This window comes from Bufo gargarizans, chromosome 7, assembly GCF_014858855.1.
Source record: "Bufo gargarizans isolate SCDJY-AF-19 chromosome 7, ASM1485885v1, whole genome shotgun sequence".
Classification (NCBI taxonomy): Eukaryota; Metazoa; Chordata; class Amphibia; order Anura; family Bufonidae; genus Bufo; species Bufo gargarizans.
This window is the reverse complement of record NC_058086.1, coordinates 202,590,076-202,615,393: the sequence shown is the minus strand read 5'-3', so window position 1 is coordinate 202,615,393 and position 25,318 is coordinate 202,590,076. Positions and strand designations below refer to the sequence as shown.

Below are 25,318 nucleotides of genomic sequence, written 5' to 3'. Positions count from 1 at the left end.
CGGGCGGCCGGGGACTGCAGGTGACGAGCACTTGCGAGCTTCATTACTGCTGAGCTCAGGGCTTCCAGAGCCCGGACAGACAATCTATGAAAAGCATCCTGACTGGGCGGCAGGATTGCGAACAAGCGGCACTTACACTCCGCAGTCAATGGGACCATTAGCAAGAAGCTGAAGAGTCTGGAGAAGGGCACAGTCAGCATGGAGGGGGCATATGTAATAAACACCGGGGTGTGAGCTGCAGGCTCAGCAATAATAGGAATGGAAACTACTATAGGGAGCCCCCCATAAATCAGTGCTCAGGGGTGAAGTCCTCATCACAGGCGGATTGTGACTGAACCTGAGAGAGAGTGCCTTCATGAACAGAATGCCTGAACTACAGTAAAGACTGACACATGTCGGGGGGGGGGGGTCACAGCTTCTTCTCTGTAATATATGTCACTGAGTCATGCTCTATGGCTGGATGACTTATCTGGGGGTGGGGGAGAGCTGATGGCACCGGGGGTGGGGGAGAGCTGATAACACCGGGGGTGGGGGAGAGCTGATGGCACCAGGGGTGGGGGAGAGCTGATGGCACTGGGGGTGGGGGAGAGCTGATGGCACTGGGGGTGGGGGAGAGCTGATGGCACTGGGGGTGGGGGAGAGATGATGGCACTGGGGGTGGGGGAGAGATGATGGCACTAGGGGAACGGAGCTGATGGCACTGGGGTGGGGGAGAGCTGATGGCACTGGGGGTGGGGGAGAGCTGATGGCACTGGGGGTGGGGGAGAGCTGATGGCACTGGGGGTGGGGGAGAGCTGATGGCACTGGGGGTGGGGGAGAGCTGATGGCACTAGGGGAACGGAGCTGATGGCACTGGGGGAACTGATGCACTTGGGCTGATCGCACAGGGGGGAACGAAGGGTGTTGGGGTCTGATGAGTTTGTATAAAGGAAAACAGTCTATTAATTCATTTTTTCTTATTAGAGTACTCTATTTTTTTGTAAAAATAATCAGTAGAATACTTGATTACTAAAATAATCGTTTACTGCAGCCCTAGCTAGGACCTTCACTCATCGTCCCACCCATCACTGCATTCCCTCGGCTGTTTCCATCAAGGCCATGCACTTCAAATGTAGTACCAATGCTCCACTGAAGCGCCACCGTCATGCAACACATCATCTAGCCGGAATACCCCTTTAAGCTTGCCCGTGCATACTGGATGTACATCGGCTAAGCATCTAATGTGTATAAAGACCTCCTGATCCGCAGGGGGGGGAGAATAGGATCGGGCTGTTGGATGTCAACATGTCTTATCCTTTTGTTTTCAAGGGAGGAAGTAAGCAGGTGTCCGGCAGCGGCTTACTCCCCTCTGCCTGTTCAGAATGTATGCACGCTCAGCCGAGCATGCATGTGTGTGGGGTGGTCAGACGACATAGTGGTCGGCCGAAAAAGTGCTCGGAGGTGGTGAGCTTTCTAAAGTGTACGGTCAGCTAGACTAATTTTCTTGTCCTTTATTTAACTTGTGTTATGTGATACTATATGGGAGGGAAAAAAAATGGCCCTGTCCCTTTAAGAAAGCTCGGCAAGAACGCTGACCTCTGTAAATGAAACAAGGAGACTTTCTAACATTGCTAATATATTTCTTTCTAGTAACAGTCCTTGCATGAAAAATTCCATTCCATTATCTCCATTCCCTCGAAGGAACGTCTTCCCCTCCCGCTGTAGAGACCATTAATATGTCACCGATTCTCTCCTCCCCTCTCGGTCGGGGACATTAAGCTCACTCATCCGTCCAGATACATTTCATCCAGCAAATTATCAAGCGCTCTGATTTATTTTCTATCTAGTGAGAGGCGTTAACCCCTTTCACCTTGAACTGCTGCTTCCTAATCCGCGTCAGATTCATCAGCATCACCCCAGAGTTGACGCCGGTCATGCCGTAGAATGGGTGCCGGGCGAAGCGACTGTACCAGCCAATCTTGGGGACCTCGTGCTCGGGAGCCATTGCCGCCAGCTGGGTGTCATTGAAGTGCTTGAGAAAGTCCCAGATGTCGTCCAGAGGCCTCAAGAACAGGACGTCCGTGTCCACGTACAGCAAGGAGTCCACGTCCTGCAGGATCATCTGTCCATGGAAAACACAGGAGGTTATTATTAATTATTATTTTAATATAATTCCTCATAGAATTTGCTTTTTGGTCGTCCAACATCAGTAACCCCCGAGGACGGGGCCGCATCTATGGTGACGCAGCGTCCAGCGGGTGTATGTGCTTTATGGCAGTTGCAATACATGGGAGTTAAAGGGACTTAGATATTGATGTCTTATCCTATCAGATGGGCGAGGGTCCGACACCCAGCACCCCTACCGATTAGCTGTTTTGGTCAACCGGCAGCACTGGAAACTACACAGTGAATAGAAGGCTCCGTTCACATTGTAGTTACTGGCACCAGCATGCTTCAGCTCAGCTCCCATTCATTTGAGCTGTAGTACCCCGAGACGGCCACTACGCAGTGGATGGAGCCTTCAGCTGATTGGCAGGGGGGCTGGAAGTTGGACCCCCACCGATCTGATACTGATGACAGGCCATTAATATTTAAAAGTTTTTTTTACTGATGACCTATTCTCACCAGTATCTGATAAATGGGGGTCCCATAGCCGGGACCCCCGCCAATCAGCTGTTTGAGAAGGCATCGGCGCTTGCAGAAGTGCTAAGGCTTTCTCCGTGCACCGAGGCCATGTGGCCGATGGACGCGTCGTCAGATGGACTAGGGAAAGCTGTGAAAACAGCTGATCGGTGGGGGTCAGAAATTGATGACATCATCAGTAAAAATATCTAAGAAAACCCCTTTAAGTCCCTGAAAATGCCTTTAAAGGAAACAGAAAGTGAAATGACTCTGCTGAAACTGTCCCAGTCTATACAGCAAAGCTGGCAAGTGAGCTGCAGAAAACAGAAAATGTCACCTGAATATACTTAAAATTGTACGTGTCATGTCCTGCTGATACATTAGGCCGTCACAGCCTAAACAGAGACGTGTGTGTTCTATTCGTACAACTGCACCTAACATCTTGGAACATATACTAGCAAACGAAATACCAAAAGCTTCTCATCGCCTGATTACGCAATAGGTGTCGGATCCAACTGCAATCTTTATTTCCTGTAATGTTAACCTACTTATCAAACTGTCCCAGTTGAAAGGTTCATTAATATTCATGGAAATGCATATTAGATTAATACACACGTTGGTATATAATTTCACATATTTTAGGATTTTTACTATTTGCCATCAGAGCTGCATTTTTCAGACGTACCGCTTCACATTCCCTCCACCCCCTCAGGACTACGTAGTAAAATTAAATTCTGTCTGCCACCACTAGAGGGAGCTCACTGCCTATAGATTTATACAGCTAGCACTGAATACAATAAGAGTCATAAAATCCTGCATGCAGTGAGCTCCCGCCAGTGGAATGTTAGGATTGTGTAACATGCAGCACCCATTGCTGGGCTCCTTTTCACCCTATAACAGGTGCCCAATCTGATACAAGGGTAGATATGCAAGCCGTGTCCCGGGGTGGGCTCCCCAGGATACAGTGAAGTCACGAACGAGGACATCAGCCCCAACACCAGCTTTTGCCAAAACAGAATTTTACCTAAATGTGGCAATAAACACAACCACACATGCTGAGAACACACAATAAATTTACATACACACAGCCAGAAGGGGAGACCCTTGTGCTGCACAGCACGGCGCCCTCCGATGGATGCAGGAAGAAAGAGCAGTAATTTACCTACTGGCGGGCACAACTAAACCACCTGTTATTACCTTAAAAGAACAAGAATAACTGTATGGCTGTGTGGTACGGGCTAGCCTGCGGTGCAGCACAACAGCTTACAATCTTACACAGATCTACAGTATTCCCTCTCCCATAACTGGTCTTGTTGCACATGCCTGAGTATTCCTTCTGAGCATAACGCCAGCCTGGATTGAGTTCGTGAGAATTTTATCAGCTCTCCAATGTGAAATGTCACTTTGAGTTATGGAGTTCTTGCAATGACCAGTAGTAACACCTGTGGCCCGACAACAACAGAGACCCTAACTAACTACAGGCCTGGTCTCAGTCCTTAGGCGCCAACACTGTAATGAGGTGCGTGCACGATCTTACCGACCCGGGTCTGCTCTGCCTCCGCTGGGGACTCTGAACAGAACAAATGCCTCTCCAACAAGCATGTGGTCCCGCAGTGTATGTAGCTTTGCTCCTCAGCTCTCATCAGCGTTCCTGGAAGCAATCCTCGTTCCTCTGGACAGGATCAGGGTCTTGAACACGATCAGCTTCACTTAGCTGCAGCTCTGGTCACTCTCACACCTGGATGCTGTCCGATTCACTGCTCACACAGTTCATCAGTGTCACTCACAGCCTTACTAGAAGATGGCTGCTGTCTTCCTCTCCAGACTTGTAACTCCACTCTGAGAGCTCCAAACATCACATGAAATGCAGTCTGTTGCTGTGCTTAGGAAACAGCGGCATCTTGTGGCCAAAGAGCAGAATGCCAGTCCAGATCATTTAACTTAATTTAAACAAACACAATGTTCAGACAATGAGAGCCATTTCCCCATCTCACAGATATATCACTGGCTACTGTAAAACTACAACTCCCAGCATGCACACTTTCTCCGCTATTCTTGTAACTCCCATAGAAGTGAAAGGAGGATTCTGGGCGTTGTAGTTTCCGAACAGCTGGCGTGCTGGAGGTTGCTGATTCCCGGGCTAGTGTTCCTTTAAGTAGTGAGATTAAAGGGATTTTCTGGGAATACAATATAATGAAGACCTATCAATATCTGATCGATGGGGGTCTGACTCCCGACACCCCCACTGATCAGATGAGCACTGCGTCCGCAGCTTACCAAGCACAGCGCCATACATTGTTTAGTGGCTGTACCTGGTATTGCAGCCCAGGACCATTCGCTCGAGCTGCGCATAGACCATGGATGGATGTGATGTCACTGGCTCATCCGAGAGCTTTTCGGCGGGGGTGTCAGGAGTTGAACTCCCACTGATCAGATAGGCAATCGATATCTGGAGGATAGGTCATCAATATTGTACTGCCAGTAAAAAATCCCTTTAAAAAAAGAACAGACTATAATATGTAGCAAACATAAAGCACCCAAATTATACCCCAGCCATGACCTGAGCGGCGATACAGGCAGTTTACAACTTCACGAGACAACAATTACCATCAGTAAAGGTGACAATGGTAATTAAATACCAAGAAGTCCTAAATTGAATAGTTGCAGAAACGCGTTAGCTCCCGCCATTTAGCAGCCAGAGAAGTGAGAACTTGTAACGCACTTCCGTACCTTACATTGAAGGTAGATAAAAAGGTGCAACATCACTGGAGACAACACTGTAATTAACCTCCGCGCACTCAACCTAACAGCTGCCGCGCGCAGTGAATCACTTCAACGCGCTTCGTAATTATCTCTAACTCGCCACGAGATGTAATCTCGCCCAGCAATCCCTGGTTGAAAGATGAACACTTAACATTTAATACACCCCAACGGATGGAAGCGCTCCCCGCGTCCTGCTCAAAAAGTCATTTAAGGCGAAGCAATTTCATTTGTAATCCACAGCCGGCACTTTCTCACCTAATGCTTAATAAATGGCGCACTTACGGTCTGGTATATGTGTACTCGGAGTGCTCTACACCAGAAGGCAAAAGCCCATAGTACATAAAGGGGCTTTTGGGTAAGGAACTCAGAGCGATCAGCTGTAATCGGTAGAGGAACCTGACGGGAAGTGTTCACTTTTCCTGCGGCGCCACCACAAGATAAATGAAGCATTTCACAGCTCCTATGGGCATATAATAGACAGACATGCCGGGACCTCCAGGGTACGTGCGCCTCTGCTCCTGCACCATGGTGCTCAAAGCATCACGTTTGTATACACCAAGATGGTTTAATGCCGGCCAATAGGCAGAACTGGATTTACTGTAGGGAGAGAAGCATTTGGTTTGAGGTCCTACCCATCAATATTGTCACAACCATGGTCCCTTCGCAAATACATATATACAGAATACACAGGGACCAGGGACACTTGTATATGTGAGCATCAAACACCAGGGACATAGGCAGTAAACCTAAGGACACTTTAATATGTAAGCATCAAACCACTAGACACCAGGGACATGGGCACTAATCCCAAGGAGACTTTCATATGCAAGTATACCACCACTAGACACCAGGGACATGGGTAATAAGCCAAAGGAGACTTTCATATGCAAGTATACAACCACTAGACACCAGGGACATAACTAAGCAATAAGCCTACGGACACATTCATATGTCAGCACCAAACCACTGGACACCAGGGACATAGGCAGTAAACCTAAGGAGACTTTCATATGCAAGTATACAACCACTAGACACCAGGGACATGGGCACTAATCCCAAGGATGCTTTCATATGTGAGCATCAAACCACTAGATACCAGGGACATGGGCAGTAAACCTAAGGACACTTTAATATGTAAGCATCAAACCACTAGACACCAGGGACATGGCCACTAATCCCAAGGAGACTTTCATATGCAAGTATACAACCACTAGACACCAGGGACATACCTAAGCAATAAGCCTACGGACACATTCATATGTCAGCACCAAACCACTGGACACCAGGGACATGGACAATAAGCCTAAGGAGACTTTCATATGCGAGTATAAACCCACCAGACACCAGGGACATACCTAAGCAATAAGCCTACGGACACATTCATATGTCGGCACCACTGGACACCAGGGACACACCTAGGTAATAAACCTAGGGACACTTGCATATGTCAGCACCAAACCAGCAAATGTCAGTATTAGGGTCCATTCAAACATCCGCAAAATGGGTCCGCATCCGTTCCGCAATTTTGCGGAACAGGTGAGGACCCATTCATTTTCAATGGGGCCGGAATGTGCGGTCCGCATCCGCACTTCCGTTCCGCAAAAAAAGAAAAAATAGAACATGTCCTATTCTTGTCCGCAATTGCCGGCGATGTGCGGTGCACCATGCCTGTGTCCGTGTTTTGCGGATCCGCACAACACATACAGACGTGCGAATATACCCAAAGGCCCCTTTCACACGGGCGAGATTTCCGCGCGGGTGCAATGCGTGAGATGAACGCATTGCACCCGCACTGAATCCGGACCCATTCATTTCTATGGGGCTGTGCACATGAGCGGTGATTTTCACGCATCACTTGTGCGTTGCATGAAAATCGCAGCATGCTCTATTTTGTGCGTTTTTCACGCAACGCAGGCCCCATAGAAGTGAATGGGACTGCGTGAAAATCGCAAGCATCCGCAAGCAAGTGCAGATGCAGTGCGATTTTCACGCACAATTGCTAGGAGACGATCGGGATGGAGACCCGATCATTATTATTTTCCCTTATAACATGGTTATAAGGGAAAACAATAGCATTCTGAATACAGAATGCATAGTACAATAGCGCTGGAGGGGTTAAAAAAATAATAAATTAACTCACCTTTATCCAATTGATCACGCAGCTCGGCTTCTCTTCGGTCTTCTTTCTTCAGGACCTGGGTAAAGGACCTGTGGTGATGTCACTGCACTCATCACATGGCCCGTCACATGATCCATCACCATGGTAAAAGATCATGTGATGGACCATGTGATGACCGGAGTGACGTCACCACAGGTCCTTTACCCAGGTCCTGAAGAAAGAAGACAGAAGAGATGTCGGCTGCGCGAACAAGTGGATTAAGGAGAGTTAAAAAAATTTTTTAACCCCTTCAGCCCTATTGTACTAAGCATTCTTTATTGAGAATGCTATTATTTTCCCTTATAAACATGTTATAAGGGAAAATAATACAATCTACAGAACACCGATCCCAAGCCCGAACTTCTGTGAAGAAGTTCGGGTACCAAACATGCCGATTTTTCTCACGCGCGTGCAAAACAATGTTTTGCACTCGCGTGGAAAAATCGCGCATTTTCCCGCAACGCACCCGCATCTTAATCCGGGCAAAAAACATGACCCCTGTGTGAAAGAGGCCTTAGAGTAGAGCTGATTTGCATACCTTACCAGAATTCCAGAGGCGCATGTATGGCCTATCACGCTGATTAAGGCACTCTCTGTAAGGAGAGATTATACCCCCCCTTCCCCAAAATCCTGACTTAGGCCTCTTACCCTGTTACACCAGTACTCTCTGCTCTGCAGTGATAAGGGGCAATCACCCAGAAACAGCTACCTGCAGATGAGATGCTGGCTTAGTTATTATTCTAGTTATGTCTCAAGGCCTATTTAAAGGGTCGAACCTTGACTTATAGCATATCTGTCTTACATCTGGTGGCATCAAAGGCAGAGCTTGTTGGCATTCCTTCTCACCAAACCACTAGACACCAGGGACGCGTGGCCACACATCTCTCCAGCAGTGACTATTCACTCTAGCACTAGTCCGCCATTGGGGCTTTCATATTTACCAGCTGTAGAAGGCAAAGCTGCAATACAGTCCACAGCTACAGGGTGAGACACGTACAGCAAATGCAACGGGAGTCTTCCGTGCCTACAGGAGAATCCCACCCTGCCAGTATAAGGTGAAATGCAATGGCAGAAGCATACTAAATGTCACTGCAGAATGGAAAGAGTTAACAGTGGAAGTTTGCAGAGTATTAAGAAATCAGCAGGATGTCCAATGCCAGGATGTTTTCAGTAAATCTAAGGAACAGGTGCTCCGACTAACCCCCTCCCCTCTTATGTCCCACATGGCTCTAGCGTTTGGGGGTCCGGAGTGTTTCCTTCCATCAGGGGATTAAAACTGTGAAATCATATACATATAACACTGCATAATGAAATCAATCAGGGTTTGTTCCCACGGGCACAGTCTTACTTCCATGAGACATCTGAAACAACACACAACTGTATGAAGCGTCTGTCAGTCTCTAGCTCTGCTGTGTCCACATGTGAGCACCAATCTAAATCAAGCTCTGATTCATTTCTTAATATATCCTTATAGTGGTCAGAGCTCCGTCTTCTGATTCCAGTAAAATGATAAAACTGAAGCTTCCTGCTGCCACCACTAGGGGGAGCTCGGGAGCACACTGCATCCGGTTTATACCTGATTGAACCCAATAATAGCTCCCATAAGCTCCCTCTAGTGGTGACTGCAGGCACTGTTGTTATAAATGTATGTCTATGCAGAGGATTTGGAACTCTGTATCAGAAATACCAAGCTCCAGTAAAATTATAAAGTTAACACTTCCTGTCACCACCACTAGAGGGAGCTCAGGAGCTTACGGCATACTGTTTATACTCAATAATAATAACAACATGGTATGTACTAAGCTCATAAGCTCCCTCTGGTGGTGACTGCAGGCACCCCTTTTTAGATATATGTCTATGCAGAGGATTTGCAAATCTGTATCTTAATTTAGTGCCTAAAAAAAACACACATAATACTAAAAAGTTGAGATTCACATTAAAGCTAGGGCCACCCAGCAACAGAAAATGAATGCAAACTGGGGAGTCATGTTGTGAAAGCAGTCTTCAATATGTATTACAGAAGGTGTCCGCCCCACCTATAGAGACTTCCACCAATTTAAATGGGAAACCAAATAAGCTAAGCCACCCCTCTTTAAATAAACCCCACCTCTCAGTCAGCCTCCAGCTGACATAAACAGGAAGCCCCACCCCTCAGTCAGCCTCCAGCTGAAGTGAACAGGAAGCCCCACCCCTCAGTCAGCCTCCAGCTGAAGTGAACAGGAAGCCCCACCCCTCAGTCAGCCTCCAGCTGAAGTGAACAGGAAGCACCACCCCTCAGTCAGCCTCCAGCTGAAGTGAACAGGAAGCCCCACCCCTCAGTCAGCCTACAGCTGAAGTGAACAGGAAGCCCCACCCCTCAGTCAGCTTCCAGCTGAAGTGAACAGGAAGCCCCACCCCTCAGTCAGCCTCCAGCTGAAGTGAAAAGGAAGCCCCACCCCTCAGACAGCCTCCAGCTGAAGTGAACAGGAAGCCCCACCCCTCAGTCAGCCTCCAGCTGAAGTGAACAGGAAGCCCCACCCCTCAGTCAGCCTCCAGCTGAAGTGAACAGGAAGCCCCACCCCTCAGTTAGCCTCCAGCTGAAGTGAACAGGAAGCCCCACCCCTCAGTCAGCCTCAAGCTGAAGTGAACAGGAATCCCCACCCCTCAGTCAGCCTCTAGCTGAAGTGAAACGGAAGCCCCACTCCTCAGTCAGCCTCCAGCTGAAGTGAAAAGGAAGCCCCACCCCTCAGCCAGCCTCCAGCTGAAGTGAACAGGAAGCCCCACCCCTCAGTCAGCCTCCAGCTGAAGTGAACAGGAAGCCCCACCCCTCAGTCAGCCTCCAGCTGAAGTGAACAGGAAGCCCCACCCCTCAGTCAGCCTCCAGCTGAAGTGAACAGGAAGCCCCACCCCTCAGTCAGCCTCTAGCTGAAATGGACAAGTTTGGAAGGATTTTCGATTGCAATTTTGCTGCACCTTTTGTAAGTATACTAAAGGTCTTGTGACATGATCACGATAAGTCATTGCTCCCCCCCCCCTCATTCATTTTTAAGTGTACTGTCTCTTTAAGCAGAACCACCGTTTCCATTAACCCTGCGCGTTCACCTCCCATCTTTTAAATGGTCCCATTGTTCCGCCCTTGTCTCTCTCACGAGGACACACTTTCAGTAGGTTGGCTATTCTTACTAAGGGAAGAATCCGGGCACCAGAATCTGTATTCCATGCCTTGGCACGCTCAGCTCTGCTGGCACTGGGACCAAACTTGTGACCGGGGTCTTCAAAGAAAGCAAATCACATGGCGAAAAGATCAGAAGCAGAAAAACATATGCCGGCCAGGAGGGAGGTAAGAAGCCATAAGACATTCCTGGCCGGAGGGAGAAAGTAAAAGCAGCATCTAATCCCTTGTAGATGACCAGACGCGGAATAAGACGAAGAAACCTGAATCCAATCACTTACCGGAAGAAAGAGCCGCTGAGCCGCGCAGGGTTTGAATAATTTCTTCCATTCCTGAGCGTTTCCAACCGAAAATGTAATGGGGTAGATCTTGTACTCGAACTTTCTGGAGAGCTGACGCGGCCATTCTCCGAGCTGGAAGAGAAGCGATAAATTATCAAGATTAGCTCTGCTTTCTTGAGCTGAATGGAAACCCAACACTTTCAATACCCGAGATTCAGCAACCTGCCATTCCTCCCTGTACACACGCATACTTGGTTCTGCTGAGTGTGCAAGTGTTCTCAATGGGGAGAGTGGAGTAAACCGCCGACAGAAACCACGTGGCATAAAAATCGGCTCAATTGGACTTACGTCAGCCTGAATGGACTTGCCCCCTTGGCGCCCATGGGTAGCCCCTTCTTACGTTAGTGACGTCACGTTCATCGGTAACTTGGGCACTAAGAATATTAAACATTAAAGGGGTTCACTGGGATTTACATATTGATAGGTCAATCAATATCAAATCGTGGGGGTCCGACTCTCAAGACCCCCACAGATCAGCTCTACAAAGAGGCCGGAGCGCTCCGTGAGTACTTAGGCTTCTTCCTAGGCCAGTGATTTCACTTTCATTAGTCATGTGGCCCAAGTCAATGGCGCTGAGCTGCAATACCAAGCACAGCCACTATACAACGGATGGCGCTGTGGTTGGTAAGCTCTGCTCCATTCCAGTGAATGCATCGGACAGCGCCGCATGGACGAGCCTAAGAGACCCCATTAAGAGGCCCTCATAAAGGTGGTCCTTCTGCTTCTTCTGATGAGGTCATGGTATGGTGGTGGTGGTGGAGTCTATGATCCTCTGTTATAATATGTTGTTCACTTACCTTCCGGTCAAATTCGGGTTGTAATGCGTCCTCGGCGAATATGTGGAATCTGATTTTTTTTACGCTGAAGAGCACGGCGGATTTCACCATGGTGACGGTCTCCTCGACGCGATCTCCGCACGCCACCACTGCCAGGTGCATCCATTCCTCGGGAACCACGTATTTTTGCTTTTCTTCGGGGGCTCTGCGGAGAGACGCAGGAAAAAGTCACAATCCAGACCCCCGAGCTGCATATTTTCCTAGTACGGAGCTCCACAGTGGTTCATAATGGTGCCACTGGCACAAGAGTCCGGGAAAACTGGGTGGAAACCCCTTTAGGACCAGTGTCGGCTTCCATAATGGTGATGCTCAAGATCCACGGCCTGTGTCTGGTACTGCGGTAGTCAACTAAATGCGGCTGAGCTGTAATACCAGACACAGCCTATGGGCAAGAGTGGCGCTGTTTCTGGAAGAAAGCAGCCATGTACTTCTAACGCACTATCCTGATAGGACTGTACATGAACGTAGCACTATATAATATATTTATAGCCCCTCGTCCCCCTCTCCCCACCCCCATTACATTTCCTTTGAAATTGGGACAGAACTCCACATACAACTACTTCCCGTCCCTGTTGTTTTCCTTCGCACAGATCAACAATAGATCCACAACTTCCTCTCGGACTTGGCCCTCGTTCACTACTACTCCATTGTTATATCTGTCAACAAAGAGGCTCCAAACAGGAAGTAGTTGACTTAAGAACAAGGCTCCGAGGACGACGTCACCGCTGCGACCTGGACTCGAAGGTGAGCAACGTGTCAGAAGAGGCTCCTGTCGTTGCCCTTATAGGTTGACTTTTTAATACTTTTCTAAATAAAGTTATTGAAAGGCCAGTGGTGCCCTGTAGTTTATCCACTTGCCTGATCTGACCCGTTACCGCAGAGCTGTCACTAAACTTTATTTATACAACAATGGAGCACGCTACGACCCAATGACTGGACCAAACTAAGGATCCCTTATGTCATAGAAAATGGAAGGATAGGAGAACTTTCTGCCTGGTGGGCTCCGAAATGCCCAATTTTTCTTTTCCACCCTCTGTCCACCATGACAGTCACAAAACCCCTCATACTGACTCAAACTGGCAGGATCGGGTAACTGTGTATGACTAGCTTTAGAGCCAAATGGGACTGATGTGTATTCTTAAAGGGGATGTCTCACGAAAAATATCCTAGTTTTCAAATCAACACCTGGATCTGAATACTTTTGTAATTGCATGTAATTAAAAATTTAGCACAGCCACTAAGCTATTCAATAAAATGTATCTGTATAGCACCACCTGCAGTTTTTAATTTTTATTTATTTTTATGGGAAACTGAGATGGTCGCACGTGCTCAGTTTCATCCTTTAACTGTCTCCTGAGCTGTGATAGAAAGAGAGCTGCAGCAGAAAGGACACGCCCCCCTGAGCTGCAGCAGAAAGGACACGCCCCCTTGAGCTGCCAGCTTGATATAAATCTAGCAGAGCAATGAATGGGGAGATCTCTGGATCCATGTGAGGTACTGGGCTGGTTCTAGCTTTGTTAGAAAGAGACTGTCATGTACTATATGATGTCCGATTTTTCATTTATTACATTAGTTATGGGATAACCCCTTTAATGGACGCCATACTTCACTCAAGTCCCCGATTTTAGCAGGTTCGGCGGGCCATCTAATGGGTAGGGGTGGGCTTCTGACTCTCCTCCGATGTTGGAGGAGATAGAGATCAGGCATGTTGGATTTCAGCTGTGTCTGGCGGCTACTTGCATCCCTCTCCCTATTGGGAACACATGCTCGGGCATGCATGTGGGTGGGGGAGGCAGGTGAAACAGCTGTAGAACGCACATGACCAAAGGACCCTGCCCCTACATTACTCAGTAGGGGGCGACATTCAGCATAGCAGATTTACACCGCCACTCACAGTCTAACGGTGGAGCATGCAAGTTAATTATTTTATTATTGGCATAAATATGAGAGTCTGGGAAATACCGAGCAAGATTCATGAAGAAAACGTCAGGACGGAGCCTCACCGCCGGATTACTGCTGCGATCACGCCATGTGCGTATACATAAGACTTGAGAAGAAGGCTTAGGTCTTAATTAAATTCTACTTTCAGAAGGGCATAAATATTGGATGAACTCATTTATGTGAATTAGTATTTACCTTCCAGCTTTTAATGTAGAACCGTGAATTATTAAAGGGAGCCTCCATCTGGTAAAACCCATAATCCGAGCCTCCCCTGGATTCATGATTTCCACATAGACTTTAAATTTCAAGTATTTGCCATTCATCACAAAAAATTCATATTAGAAAAAAAATAGTGTTAAACTAAACTGCGGCGCAGTGTGGTGTTGGTGTTGTGGTGTCCTCGCTTTAAGGGGTTCTCTAGGACTTGAAAAAAAGGTGTTGTTTTTTCCGCAGAAATAGCGCCACTCTTGTAAAACAGGCTGTGTCTGGTATTCCAGTTCAGTCTTCAATGGGGATGAGCTGCAATACCTTCACCAACCCACAGTGGCGCTGTTTTCTCAAAATATACTTGTGTAGTTAGAACCGATGTAGGAAGGAGGGGTTTGGGTTCCTGGAGAACTGGGCCGTCGTCTCTGTCTGCTACAGGCTCTATCGTAGGGACGGGCTGCACCTCAATGGGGAAGGGGCAGCTGTGCTGGGGGTGAAGATGGCTAGAAGGTTGGAGGTGTGTCTAGGGACTGGGGGGGTAATTACGTTATAGGACGGGAAGATAGTGCATATAGAGACCGGGGGCAAGATAATGGGACTGGGGGAGGAATGGAAGGAGGGACTAGAACAGTTCAGAAGGAAAAAAGTGTAGGGTAAAAAATATACATAAACCTCCTAATTGTATGTATACTAATGCCAGAAGCCTGACTAATAAACTGGGGGAACTGGAATTAGTGATGTGTGAGGAGGACTATGACATAGTGGGAATAACTGAGACATGGCTGGATGATAGCTTTGACAGTGGGAATAACTGAGACACGGCTGGGTGATGGCTATGACAGTGGGAATAACTGAGACATGGCTGGATGATAGCTATGACAGTGGGAATAACAGACATGGCTGGATGATGGCTATGAAAGTGGGAATAACAGACATGGCTGGATGATAGCTATGACAGTGGGAATAACTGAGACATGGCTGGATGATAGCTATGACAGTGGGAATAACTGAGACATGGCTGGATGATGGCTATGACAGTGGGAATAACTGAGACATGGCTGGATGATAGCTATGACAGTGGGAATAACAGACATGGCTGGATGATGGCTATGACAGTGGGAATAACTGAGACACGGCTGGATGATGGCTATGACAGTGGGAATAACTGAGACACGGCTGGATGATGGCTATGACAGTGGGAATAACAGACATGGCTGGATGATAGCTATGACAGTGGGAATAACTGAGACATGGCTGGATGATAGCTATGAAAGTGGGAATAACTGAGACATGGCTGGATGATAGCTATGACAGTGGGAATAACTGAGACATGGCTGGATGATAGCTATGACAGTGGGAATAACAGACATGGCTGGATGATAGCTATGACAGTGGGAATAACTAAGACATGGCTGGATGATGGCTATGACAGTGGGAATAACAGACATGGCTGGATGATAGCTATGACAGTGGGAATAACTGAGACATGGCTGGATGATGGCTATGAAAGTGGGAATAACAGACATGGCTGGATGATAGCTATGACAGTGGGAATAACTGAGACATGGCTGGATGATGGCTATGAAAGTGGGAATAACAGACATGGCTGGATGATAGCTATGACTGTGGGAATAACTGAGACATGGCTGGATGATAGCTATGACTGTGGGAATAACTGAGACATGGCTGGATGATAGCAATGACAGTGGGAATAACTGAGACATGGCTGGATGATAGCTATGACTGTGGGAATAACTGAGACATGGCTGGATGATAGCTATGACAGTGGGAATAACTGAGACATGGCTGGATGATGGCTATGACTGTGGGAATAACTGAGACATGGCTGGATGATAGCTATGACTGTGGGAATAACTGAGACATGGCTGGATGATGGCTATGACTGGGTGGTTAATGTACAGAGTTACAGTCTGTTTAGAAAGGATCGCCGAAACCGGAGAGGGGGAGGGGTCTGCTTTTATGTAAAGTTCTGTCTGAAGGTGTCGGCCCTCTACAGAGCAATGAGGGGGGATTTGCAGAGAGCGATGAGGAAAAAGCAAAGCTATTAAATATTTTTGTCTCCACTGTACCCACTGAAGAAAATAAACTGTCAGATGAAATGCAGAATGTAAAAGTTAATTCCCCATTAAAAGTGCCCTTTCTGACCCAGGAAGAAGGACAGCGGTGTCTTAAAAATATTAAAATAGACAAATCGCCAGGACCAGATGGCACACACCTTTGTATTCTAAGAGAATTAAGTAATGTCATAGCCAGACCCTTATTTCTGATATTTGCGGACTCTATACTGACAGGGAGTGTTCCACAGGATTGGCGCATGGCAAATGTGGTGCCAATATTCAAAAAGGGTGCAAAAACAGAGCCTGGAAACTATAGGCCGGTAAGTTTAACATCTGTCATGGGTAAACTGTTTGAGGGTTTCCTAGGAGATGCTATCTTGGAGCACCTCAATGAAAATAAGCAAATAACACCATATCAGCATGGCTTCATGAGGGATCGGTCATGCCAAACTTATTTACCGGTAATCAGTTTCTATGAGGAGGTAAGTTCTAGACTTGACAGCGCGAATCAATGGATGTCGTATATCTGGACTTCTCCAAAGCATTTGACACTGTACCGCATAAAAGGTTAGTATATGAAATGAGAATGCTCGGACTGGGAGAAAACGTCTGTATGTGGGTAAGTAACTGGCTGAGTGATAGAAAACAGAGGGGGGTTATTAACGGTACACACTCAGATTGGGTCACTGTCACTAGAGGAGTACCTCAGGGGTCAGTATTGGGCCCTATTCTCCTCAATATATCTATTAATGATCTTGTAGAAGGCTTGCACAGTAAAATATACATTTTCGCAGATGACACTAAACTGTGCTAAGTAATTTACACTGATGAGGACAGTATACTGTGTATATACTCCAGAGGACAGTATACTATATATATATATACATACATACATATATACACACACACACACACACTACAGAGGACAGTATACTGTATATATATATATATATATATATATATATATATACTACAGAGGACAGTATACTATATATATACTACAGAGGACAGTATACTGTATATATATACACACACTACAGAGGACAGTATACTGTATATATACTACAGAGGACAGTATACTACTACAGAGGGATCTGGAGGCTTGGGCAGACAAGTGGCAGATGAGGTTTAATACTGACAAATGTAAGGTTATGCACATGGGAAGGAATAATGCAAGTCACCCGTACATACTAAATGGTAAAACACTCGGTAACACTGACATGGAAAAGGATCTAGGAATTTTAGTGAACAGCAAACTAAGCTGCAAAAACCAGTGTCAGGCAGCTGCTGCCAAGGCCAATAAGATAATGGATTGCATCAGAAGGGGCATAGATGCCCGTGATAAGAACATAGTCCTACCACTTTACAAATCACTAGTCAGACCAGACATGGAGTACTGTGTACAGTTCTGGGCTCCTGTGAACAAGGCAGACATAGCAGAGCTGGAGAGGGTCCAGAGGAGGGCAACTAAAGTAATAACTGGAATGGGGCAACTACAGTACCCTGAAAGATTATCAAAATTAGGGTTATTCACTTTAGAAAAATGACGACTGAGGGGAGATCTAATTACTATGTATAAATATATCAGGGGTCAGTACAGAGATCTACCTATGTTACTATGTTTATACGGTAGATAGAAATTTCCTAATATACTTGTATTATCAAACACGCTCACATTTTAGGCTAGGGCTCTAGAATCCCCCAGGATTTACGATAAAAAGCATCATTACCGTAAAACCCGTGTGACCTCTGTGCTTTATGGGAAAGAAAATGAGCATGATTTTTGCAGACGACTGTGTGACATGGAGGAACTCTAACCGCATGAGCTAGTGAAACCCCATAATAAAGTGGCAGGTCCTAAATATCGCCCGGCGAGGTGGTCTTCAGCATATGGCAGCCTGTACTGGTCAGGGTGCATGTTTATAAGGTCCTATGCCCACGACCGTGTTCGGTTGCAAACTGCAGATCTGCAAAATACGGATGTGGATTGTTTGCCGTCCGCATTTTATTTTTATTTTTTTGCAGAATCCATTGACTTTAATGGGTCCACAATTTTCGGACTGCACATAATGTGTATAAGACCTAATGAAGAATAGCTGTATATAGCATGCAAGGTGAGGGGAGCTCTAGGGTTTAGGGCTCATGCACATGACCGCATGTATTTTGCGGTCCACAAAGCACGGATCCGCAAAAAATACAGATGACGTCCGTGTGCATTCCGTATTTTGAGGAACAGAAAAGCTGCCCGCTAATAGAACAGCACTATCCTTGTCTGTAATGTGGACAATAATAGGACATGTTCTATTTTTTTGTGGAACGGGAATACGGACATACGGAAACGGAATGCACACGAAGCAACTTCCGTTTTTTTTTTGTTTTTTTTGCGGCCGCATTGAAATGAATGGTTCTGCATGCGGCCCGCAAAAAAACGATACAGACGCGGAAATAAAATACGTTCGTATGCATGAGCCCTTACAGTCAGACACAATAGGGAAGAAACTGCCCAGGAACAAGCATAAAAGTAACAGGGTTGCGACTACCTAGCTTAAATACTGTATACCTCATCCCGGACGAGCCTCCAAAGTGGAAGAGAAAACGGATATATTATACTCAAAGCAGCCACCTCCTGTGTTGTCGATTTCAACGCTGTCATTTTGGGATGGGTTGAGGCCGTCTATAACCTGCTCCCCCCAACCCCCCGTGGTCACTCATTTCTCATACACTTCCAGTTCTGAGAACCTCCAGGTCCACATTTATGTGGTAATGTTAGTAGCAGTTCACATTGCAATAGTGCACTTGTATATATGCTTTGTATTTTAGGTTACCGGCCCTTTAAGGCTTAAAAACAAAAAATACCCCACACAAAACATTATGAAAGTGGCGTTGAGACATAAAAGCACGTTCTGCTGACAGATCTGCCATCTAGAAAGCCGGCAAGCGGAGGTTTTTGTGCGAGCGCAACAGTTATTTCATGTTAATACAAAAAAAAAGCTCAGAGTCATTTCCATAAGAATAAAAGGAACGATCCGAAACTCTGCTGCTCCCCTCAGATCTTCCAGATTAGCAGGGATTAAATCAATGGGTTTAAAAGCCTCCGACTGCAGCGCGGCCTCTTATCCCGGCCTTTAGACTCAGATCATTTATGCACCTGAGCGAAAAAATAGAAATCAGAGGCCCTGGCGCAATGGAAGTGATAATGACCCACTTTCATAACGGGGGTGGGGGCACCCATGGCGGTCACCGTTAGGGGAGCGCCCCCGACGGTCACCGTTAGGGGAGCGCCCCCGACGGTCACCGTTAGGGGAGCGCCCCCGACGGTCACCGTTAGGGGAGCGCCCCCGACGGTCACCGTTAGGGGAGCGCCCCCGACGGTCACCGTTAGGGGAGCGCCCCCGACGGTCACCGTTAGGGGAGCGCCCCCGACGGTCACTATTAAGGGGAGCGCCCACGACGGTCACTATTAGGGGAGCGCCCACGACGGTCACTATTAGGGGAGCGCCCACGACGGTCACTATTAGGGGAGCGCCCACGACGGTCACTATTAGGGGAGCGCCCACGACGGTCACTATTAGGGGAGCGCCCACGATGGTCACTATTATGGAAGATCTATGACTGTGTGTGGCTGGTGCAGGCGTTAATGAAGGGCATGAGGCCTGTTGTGTCTAGGACTGCAACATATGTATGAGGAAGAGCAGCCGCAGTACCAGATACAGCCTGTGGACAAGAGTGGCGCCGTCTCTGGAATAAAAGCAGGCTCCTCTTTCTAATCTCATGTGAATTCTTTAACTCACAAGCTGAAACGACATCTGGGTCCTGGTCATATGGAAGCAGCTGTCAGTGATCCCAGATTGTCGAGCTCCTTCCTAACTATCGGATAAGGTTGCAGTGAGAAAAGAAGGAGGAAACGCTCCAAGATACACTGACTGCTATTCGGTCTCACTGGCTCCTAGGGTTCTATTCATGCATGCACTGCATTCACGTCCAGGTCTTCTGCTCCGGACTAGAGCCAGGTTCACACGTACTGTTTAAATCCACCTAGCACCCTGCTCTGTACTGATGGGTCCCCTGTACATTTTGGAGAAGGCTCTTGGTTTGGCTAATATTCTTACTTACATGTTGCAAGCCCTGTTAAACAATCAGACATTGATTATTAAATGCCTACGTCCACTAGGTGGCACTATAGAGGGAGCTAATCTGCATATCCTTTTTTCCCAGGGAGCATTGCATGGCCTATAAGACTCTGGTGCTCTCCTCAAGGAGATACAGGACCCCTGACGATCAGCTGTTTGAACAGGCCTCAGTGCTCGCGTGAGCGCTACATCCTCTTCCTGGGCCAGTGACGTCACCATACTGTACTCCTTGAAGACCATTTTAATTTTTGAAGGGAAGAAGGATCGGGCATGTTGGATTTCAATATGCCCAAGTTTTTCTCCTAGTGGGAGATAACCAAAGGCGCCCGGTAGCAGCTTTTCTCCCCAATGAAATAATTTAGGATGACTGCAAGACAATCCCTTTAAATCTTCCCAAAAATCTCCTTTAACCATAAACATATTTCATAATTGCTGATCGGCCGCCTGCACCGCTACCTGTAAATGGAAGTCACAAAATTACTTATACCTGCAGAGTAAAACGTTTTGCCAAAAAATAAAATAAAAAAAACTCATGTCATCTTATGCATTTATTCTAGGCCCTCCACACTGTGCATTTCTAATGTTATATAACTGTTCATGTAATGTGCCTGGTTCACCAGCAGGTGGCAGCAAACACGGCAGAGCTATACTTAGATAGAATGGAGCCTTCCATTCCATTCTAACCCCTCCTTTGGAGAGAGGTGGGCGAGTCCTACTTCATGCAGGAAGGGTGGGGCAGAAGTTCTAGTTCCAGACTAGTTTAGGGGAAGGGTGTGCAGGGGCACGTCTCTGCTGGACATGCCCACGCCAGCCAGAGCACCTTAAGCTCTGCTGGCCATGTAGGCCAAAGCTTGAAGCCTCAGGAGCCAGGGGGAAAGTTCCCTGGCCTAATCTAGAGACAGACTACAGAGAAGTAGTGCAGCATACAGAAGAAGCTGAGTTATACAGCCAGCCTGTCAGTGCAGCAGAGTCAAAACAGATATAGCATAGTTGAGTTTACCTGCCAGTTTCATGCTAAAGCCTGCTGGAACCAAGACAAAGCCTGTAAACTGTTCTGGAGACCGTTTATGCGCAGTAAAGCTGCCATTGAACTTCTTTTCAAGGTCTAGACTCAAGTTTTTCTTTTATCCCTCAATTATTCCCCCTATTTATTGCTTCGGAGCCAAAGCCTGGGGTCCAGCGGTATCGAGGTAGGAGCACCGTGACACACACAAAGAGACATTTTAGGTCGTAACATTTCACTTGGCATTTCATACACCTGGGACACTTTATATAGAGGGCCCCTGGGGGGAGGCGCCCGTTGCATGAGCAGCGTCTTTTATTCCGACAATTACCCGCGAGGGAATCCGAAAATCAAAAAGCGCATTTGTATCCATTTTCCCTGTGGCAGATCAATCAATTACAGCTTTTTAAAGAGTTCCTCGCCTCACATCTGCTTAGAAAAGCTGTTTATCCAGTGTCATTCTCTGAAGAGACGCAGCGCAGCACAACCATCGATTCCTGCGCAGATAAGAAGGGTTCGCTGTCGATTTTTATCTCATTGATTTGACAACTAGGAGACAATTACCTGCAAAGTTAATAAATGACGGCTGTCGCCCCACTGAGCAGAGAGGGAGCGTCAGGACACGCCATTGTGTGATGTTCTGCGGTGGACTGATCAGCCCTATCAAGTTCCTGTCAATTATGGACCGATACTAAATGGTCTTCCAATCTGTAGGCTCCAAAAAAGGGAGAAGAGCATGATGAGACAGGAAAAGCTCATCGTAATATGAATATTCACCTTTTTGCACCTTTATAATGGTCTGTTGCTGCATAGACAATAAAAAAAATAAAAATGATGGCTCCATGCAGTCACCACCAGAGGGAGCTCAGGAGCTTACTGGCCATACATTGAATGCAATAATAAAACAGTATGTAAGCTCCTAAGCTCCCTCTAGTGGTGGCAGCAGGAAGCTATCATTTTATAATTTATGTCTATGCAATGGATTAGTTACTCTGTTTTCGACTGGTATGCATATATATTGCTCAGGATCTACCGGAAAAAAAAATCAGTCTCACTGGTGGTTCTATTGCCTGTAGCCTGAGGTCCATTCACACAACCATGTAGGCCATTATTATTTTTTTTTCTGGTCCACAGAACAGACATACGTGTGCGGCCCCATTTAATTTTGCGGATCAGATGCGACCAAAAATACAGTCATGTGAATGGGGCCTAATCATTCTATTCTTGCTGTAAGAAAGCAGACTGTGACTATGGGTGAGCTTGTGCTAATGAACAGCAATCAGAAGAAGCAGAGCTGCAGTGTAAAGCACGGTGGAGGGACAGAGTGGCCTAAGTTTTTAAACTTCAACAAAAAATTCTGCCAATTGTGGGGTATGGAGTGAGCGCTTTCTTTCTTAATCTCACTTGATTTTTGATTTTTTTATTGCAAAGATCGCGGGTAATTGCCTCTTAGCGTATACAAAAACTTGACCCCCCAATGATGTATGGAAACCTTGTGCCTACGACCGTAACAGGAGCAGCGACCAAGGCCAGGTCACGTGACTTATCTGCGGTTTGCGTCCAAGCGTCTGCCAGGAAGCCAAATGGAATATTTCTGAGATTACAAAAAGCTGTTTTAATTGCATCGCTGGAAACATAAAACGGTAATTCGATCCAACAGAGCAGAGGGAATGTATACACACATCAGGCCCAAGTTAAGCAATGCCCAAAAGTACAAACTGGAAACTTGTTGTTTGGAGTTAATTAAATCCGATCTGAAAAACTTTGTGTAACAAGAAAAAAAAAATACGCTTTACAAATCCAATGTGTTGCGCTAAGATTACCCAATATTGGGTTTCAGGTCCAAAATTCCTTGCTGATTAATTCCATTACACAGTCGTAGAGTAAAATGATAGAATCTTGGCTACCCACAGTCACCACTAGGGGGAGCTAACTCAAGACTTAAACTTACACACTAAGCTCCCTCTAGTGGTGGCTCCAGGTACAAACCATTTTAGCAATTATCTCTATTTGGAGCAATGTAACAACTAGAGATGAGAGAATTTCCGCTTATGAAATTCGTTCACACTTCGTTCGGTGGTAAAAGGTGAATTGCGTTATGGATTCCGTTACCACGGACCAGAGGACTCCCCTGCATAACTGAAAACGGGACGGATCAGTTTTGCAGCCCAAAGACTTCTATTATGACGGAATGAATAACGGAATGCCTCTAAAAGGCATTCCGTCATAGAATTGCGTTACGGTCCGTGGTAACGGAATTCATAATGCAATTCACCTTTTACCACCAAACGAAGTGTGAACGAATTTCAAAATATGAAATTCGCTCATCTCTAGTAACAAATTATTAATGAATAATAACAATAATATTATAAATTAAAATGATTGTTTACAAATTCTAACATGAATCAGACTAAAACAATGTGATGTTCATAACTGGAGGTACACTATAAGGAGAATCTGGCTCACACGCAATATACGGGCCACGACCGTCTTTGTACCGCATCACGGATGCGGACCCATTTACTTGAATGGGTACGCCATCCGGAAGATCCGATGCGGAATGGAGGCATGGAACCCCACGGAAGCATTATGGAGTGCTTCCGTGGGGTTTCTCTCCGTGCCTCTGCACATAAAAAAAAAAAAATAGAACATGTTCCGTTTTTTTGCGGTGCGGTCGGATCACCGACCCATTCAAGTTGAATGGGTCTGGATCCGTCTGCGGAATCCACACAGATGTTGCCCGTGCATTGGGGACCGCAAATTTCGGCCTCAACAGCACGGAACGGCCGTGTGCATGAGCCCTTTGTCCAGGGTTAGAAAATCATGGCTGTTCTCTTTCGAAAAGAGCGCCATCATTGTCCACAGGTTGCGTATGGTATTGCAGCTCGGCCCCCATCGCATCAGTGGAACAGAGCTGCAGTGCCAGACAACCTATGGACAGGTGCGGTGCTTGCAAACCATTGCACAGTATATCTCTAAGGGTTAAATTTAGTGTTGAGCGAACTTGTGTTTTCAAGGTTCGGGTAATCTAAGAATTCCGTTATGGATTCTGCTACCACGGACCAAAGCGGAATTCTTAGATAACCCGAACCTTGTACGCCGGACTTGGAAACACGAGTTCGCTCATCCCTAGTTGCATTTACAGGTTGCGGTCAAACCTCACTTTTGGCGATTTTGGGTCAACCACAACAAAAAACGTGATTCGGACTCTTTTGGGCTTGTTCCACCTGCCGTGAATGAGTCTATAGGATTTACATGTGGTTCATCATATAATAAATGTTATGTCTTTTGCTATCTTCAAGATGAGCGGTGCCCACTATCCGATGAGCAATGCCAAGCTTCTGGGGTTAATTGCAAAAAATTTGCAGCAGGGCTCCCTGCCATAGAAACAGTGTCCTCCTATATGGGCAGCGCCCCCTCAGGCAGCAGTGTCCAGATCCCCCTACAATTATACCCCCGTACCAGGTTCTAGAAGACTTTTACCGCCGCTCGTCTCCTCCCGTGACAGAGCGATCATTAGTCTGCCAAGCATCTCTCTCCGGCCTACTTGAAGCAGCCGCGCCAATTCCCATCACATCAGCGACTCTGATGCCTGACAATCCGCAATCCTGTGATCTCCGGCTTCTGCTGCAACAAACCCCCTGCCGAGTACGGGACAGATAACGTATTCCAGCAGAGCCGGCGGAATCTGTGTCACGTCTACCCCAGAGAGCGTGACAGACAAGACAAGCACGGGAGGCCGACGGAGGATACAGCCTCCGAATACCGAGGTATCGCATTCATCAAAAGCGCCTGGAAATCTCTACAGGAAAATTTGTGTTTCGCCTCTTCGCTGATAAAGCCGTCAAAACCCACAAATCCCTTTTTAAACTGCGCAATCAATGAAACGTGGAGGCTCCGCGTTATATCGCCTGCCAAGCTCTACGGAGACGCGACACGAGCGGCCGGCTCCGTAACAGCGGAGAGGGGAAACCTAAAAAATATCTGCACTGTAAAAACGCAGGAAATTCACATTCATTTCACAGCTTGCTGTCCGCATCCATATGTGCACGTCCTATTCTTCTCCATTCTCCAAGAATAGGCATTTTGACAACAGGGCCCGCAGAAAT

At 46.8% G+C, this 25,318-nt stretch overlaps 1 protein-coding gene across 1 annotated transcript in view; it reads right to left on the bottom strand.

The window, feature by feature from the left end:
- The window catches only part of GXYLT2 (glucoside xylosyltransferase 2), a 41,208-nt gene that overhangs the window by 7,768 nt on the left and 8,122 nt on the right, over positions 1–25,318 (bottom strand). Inside the window, exons 2-4 of the mRNA XM_044300899.1 lie at positions 11,812–11,995; positions 10,955–11,086; positions 1,850–2,101 (exon numbers count right to left, since the gene is read on the bottom strand). Of these exons, the coding sequence (XP_044156834.1) occupies positions 1,850–2,101; positions 10,955–11,086; positions 11,812–11,995 (568 nt within the window). The remainder of the gene's footprint in view (positions 1–1,849; positions 2,102–10,954; positions 11,087–11,811; positions 11,996–25,318) is intronic.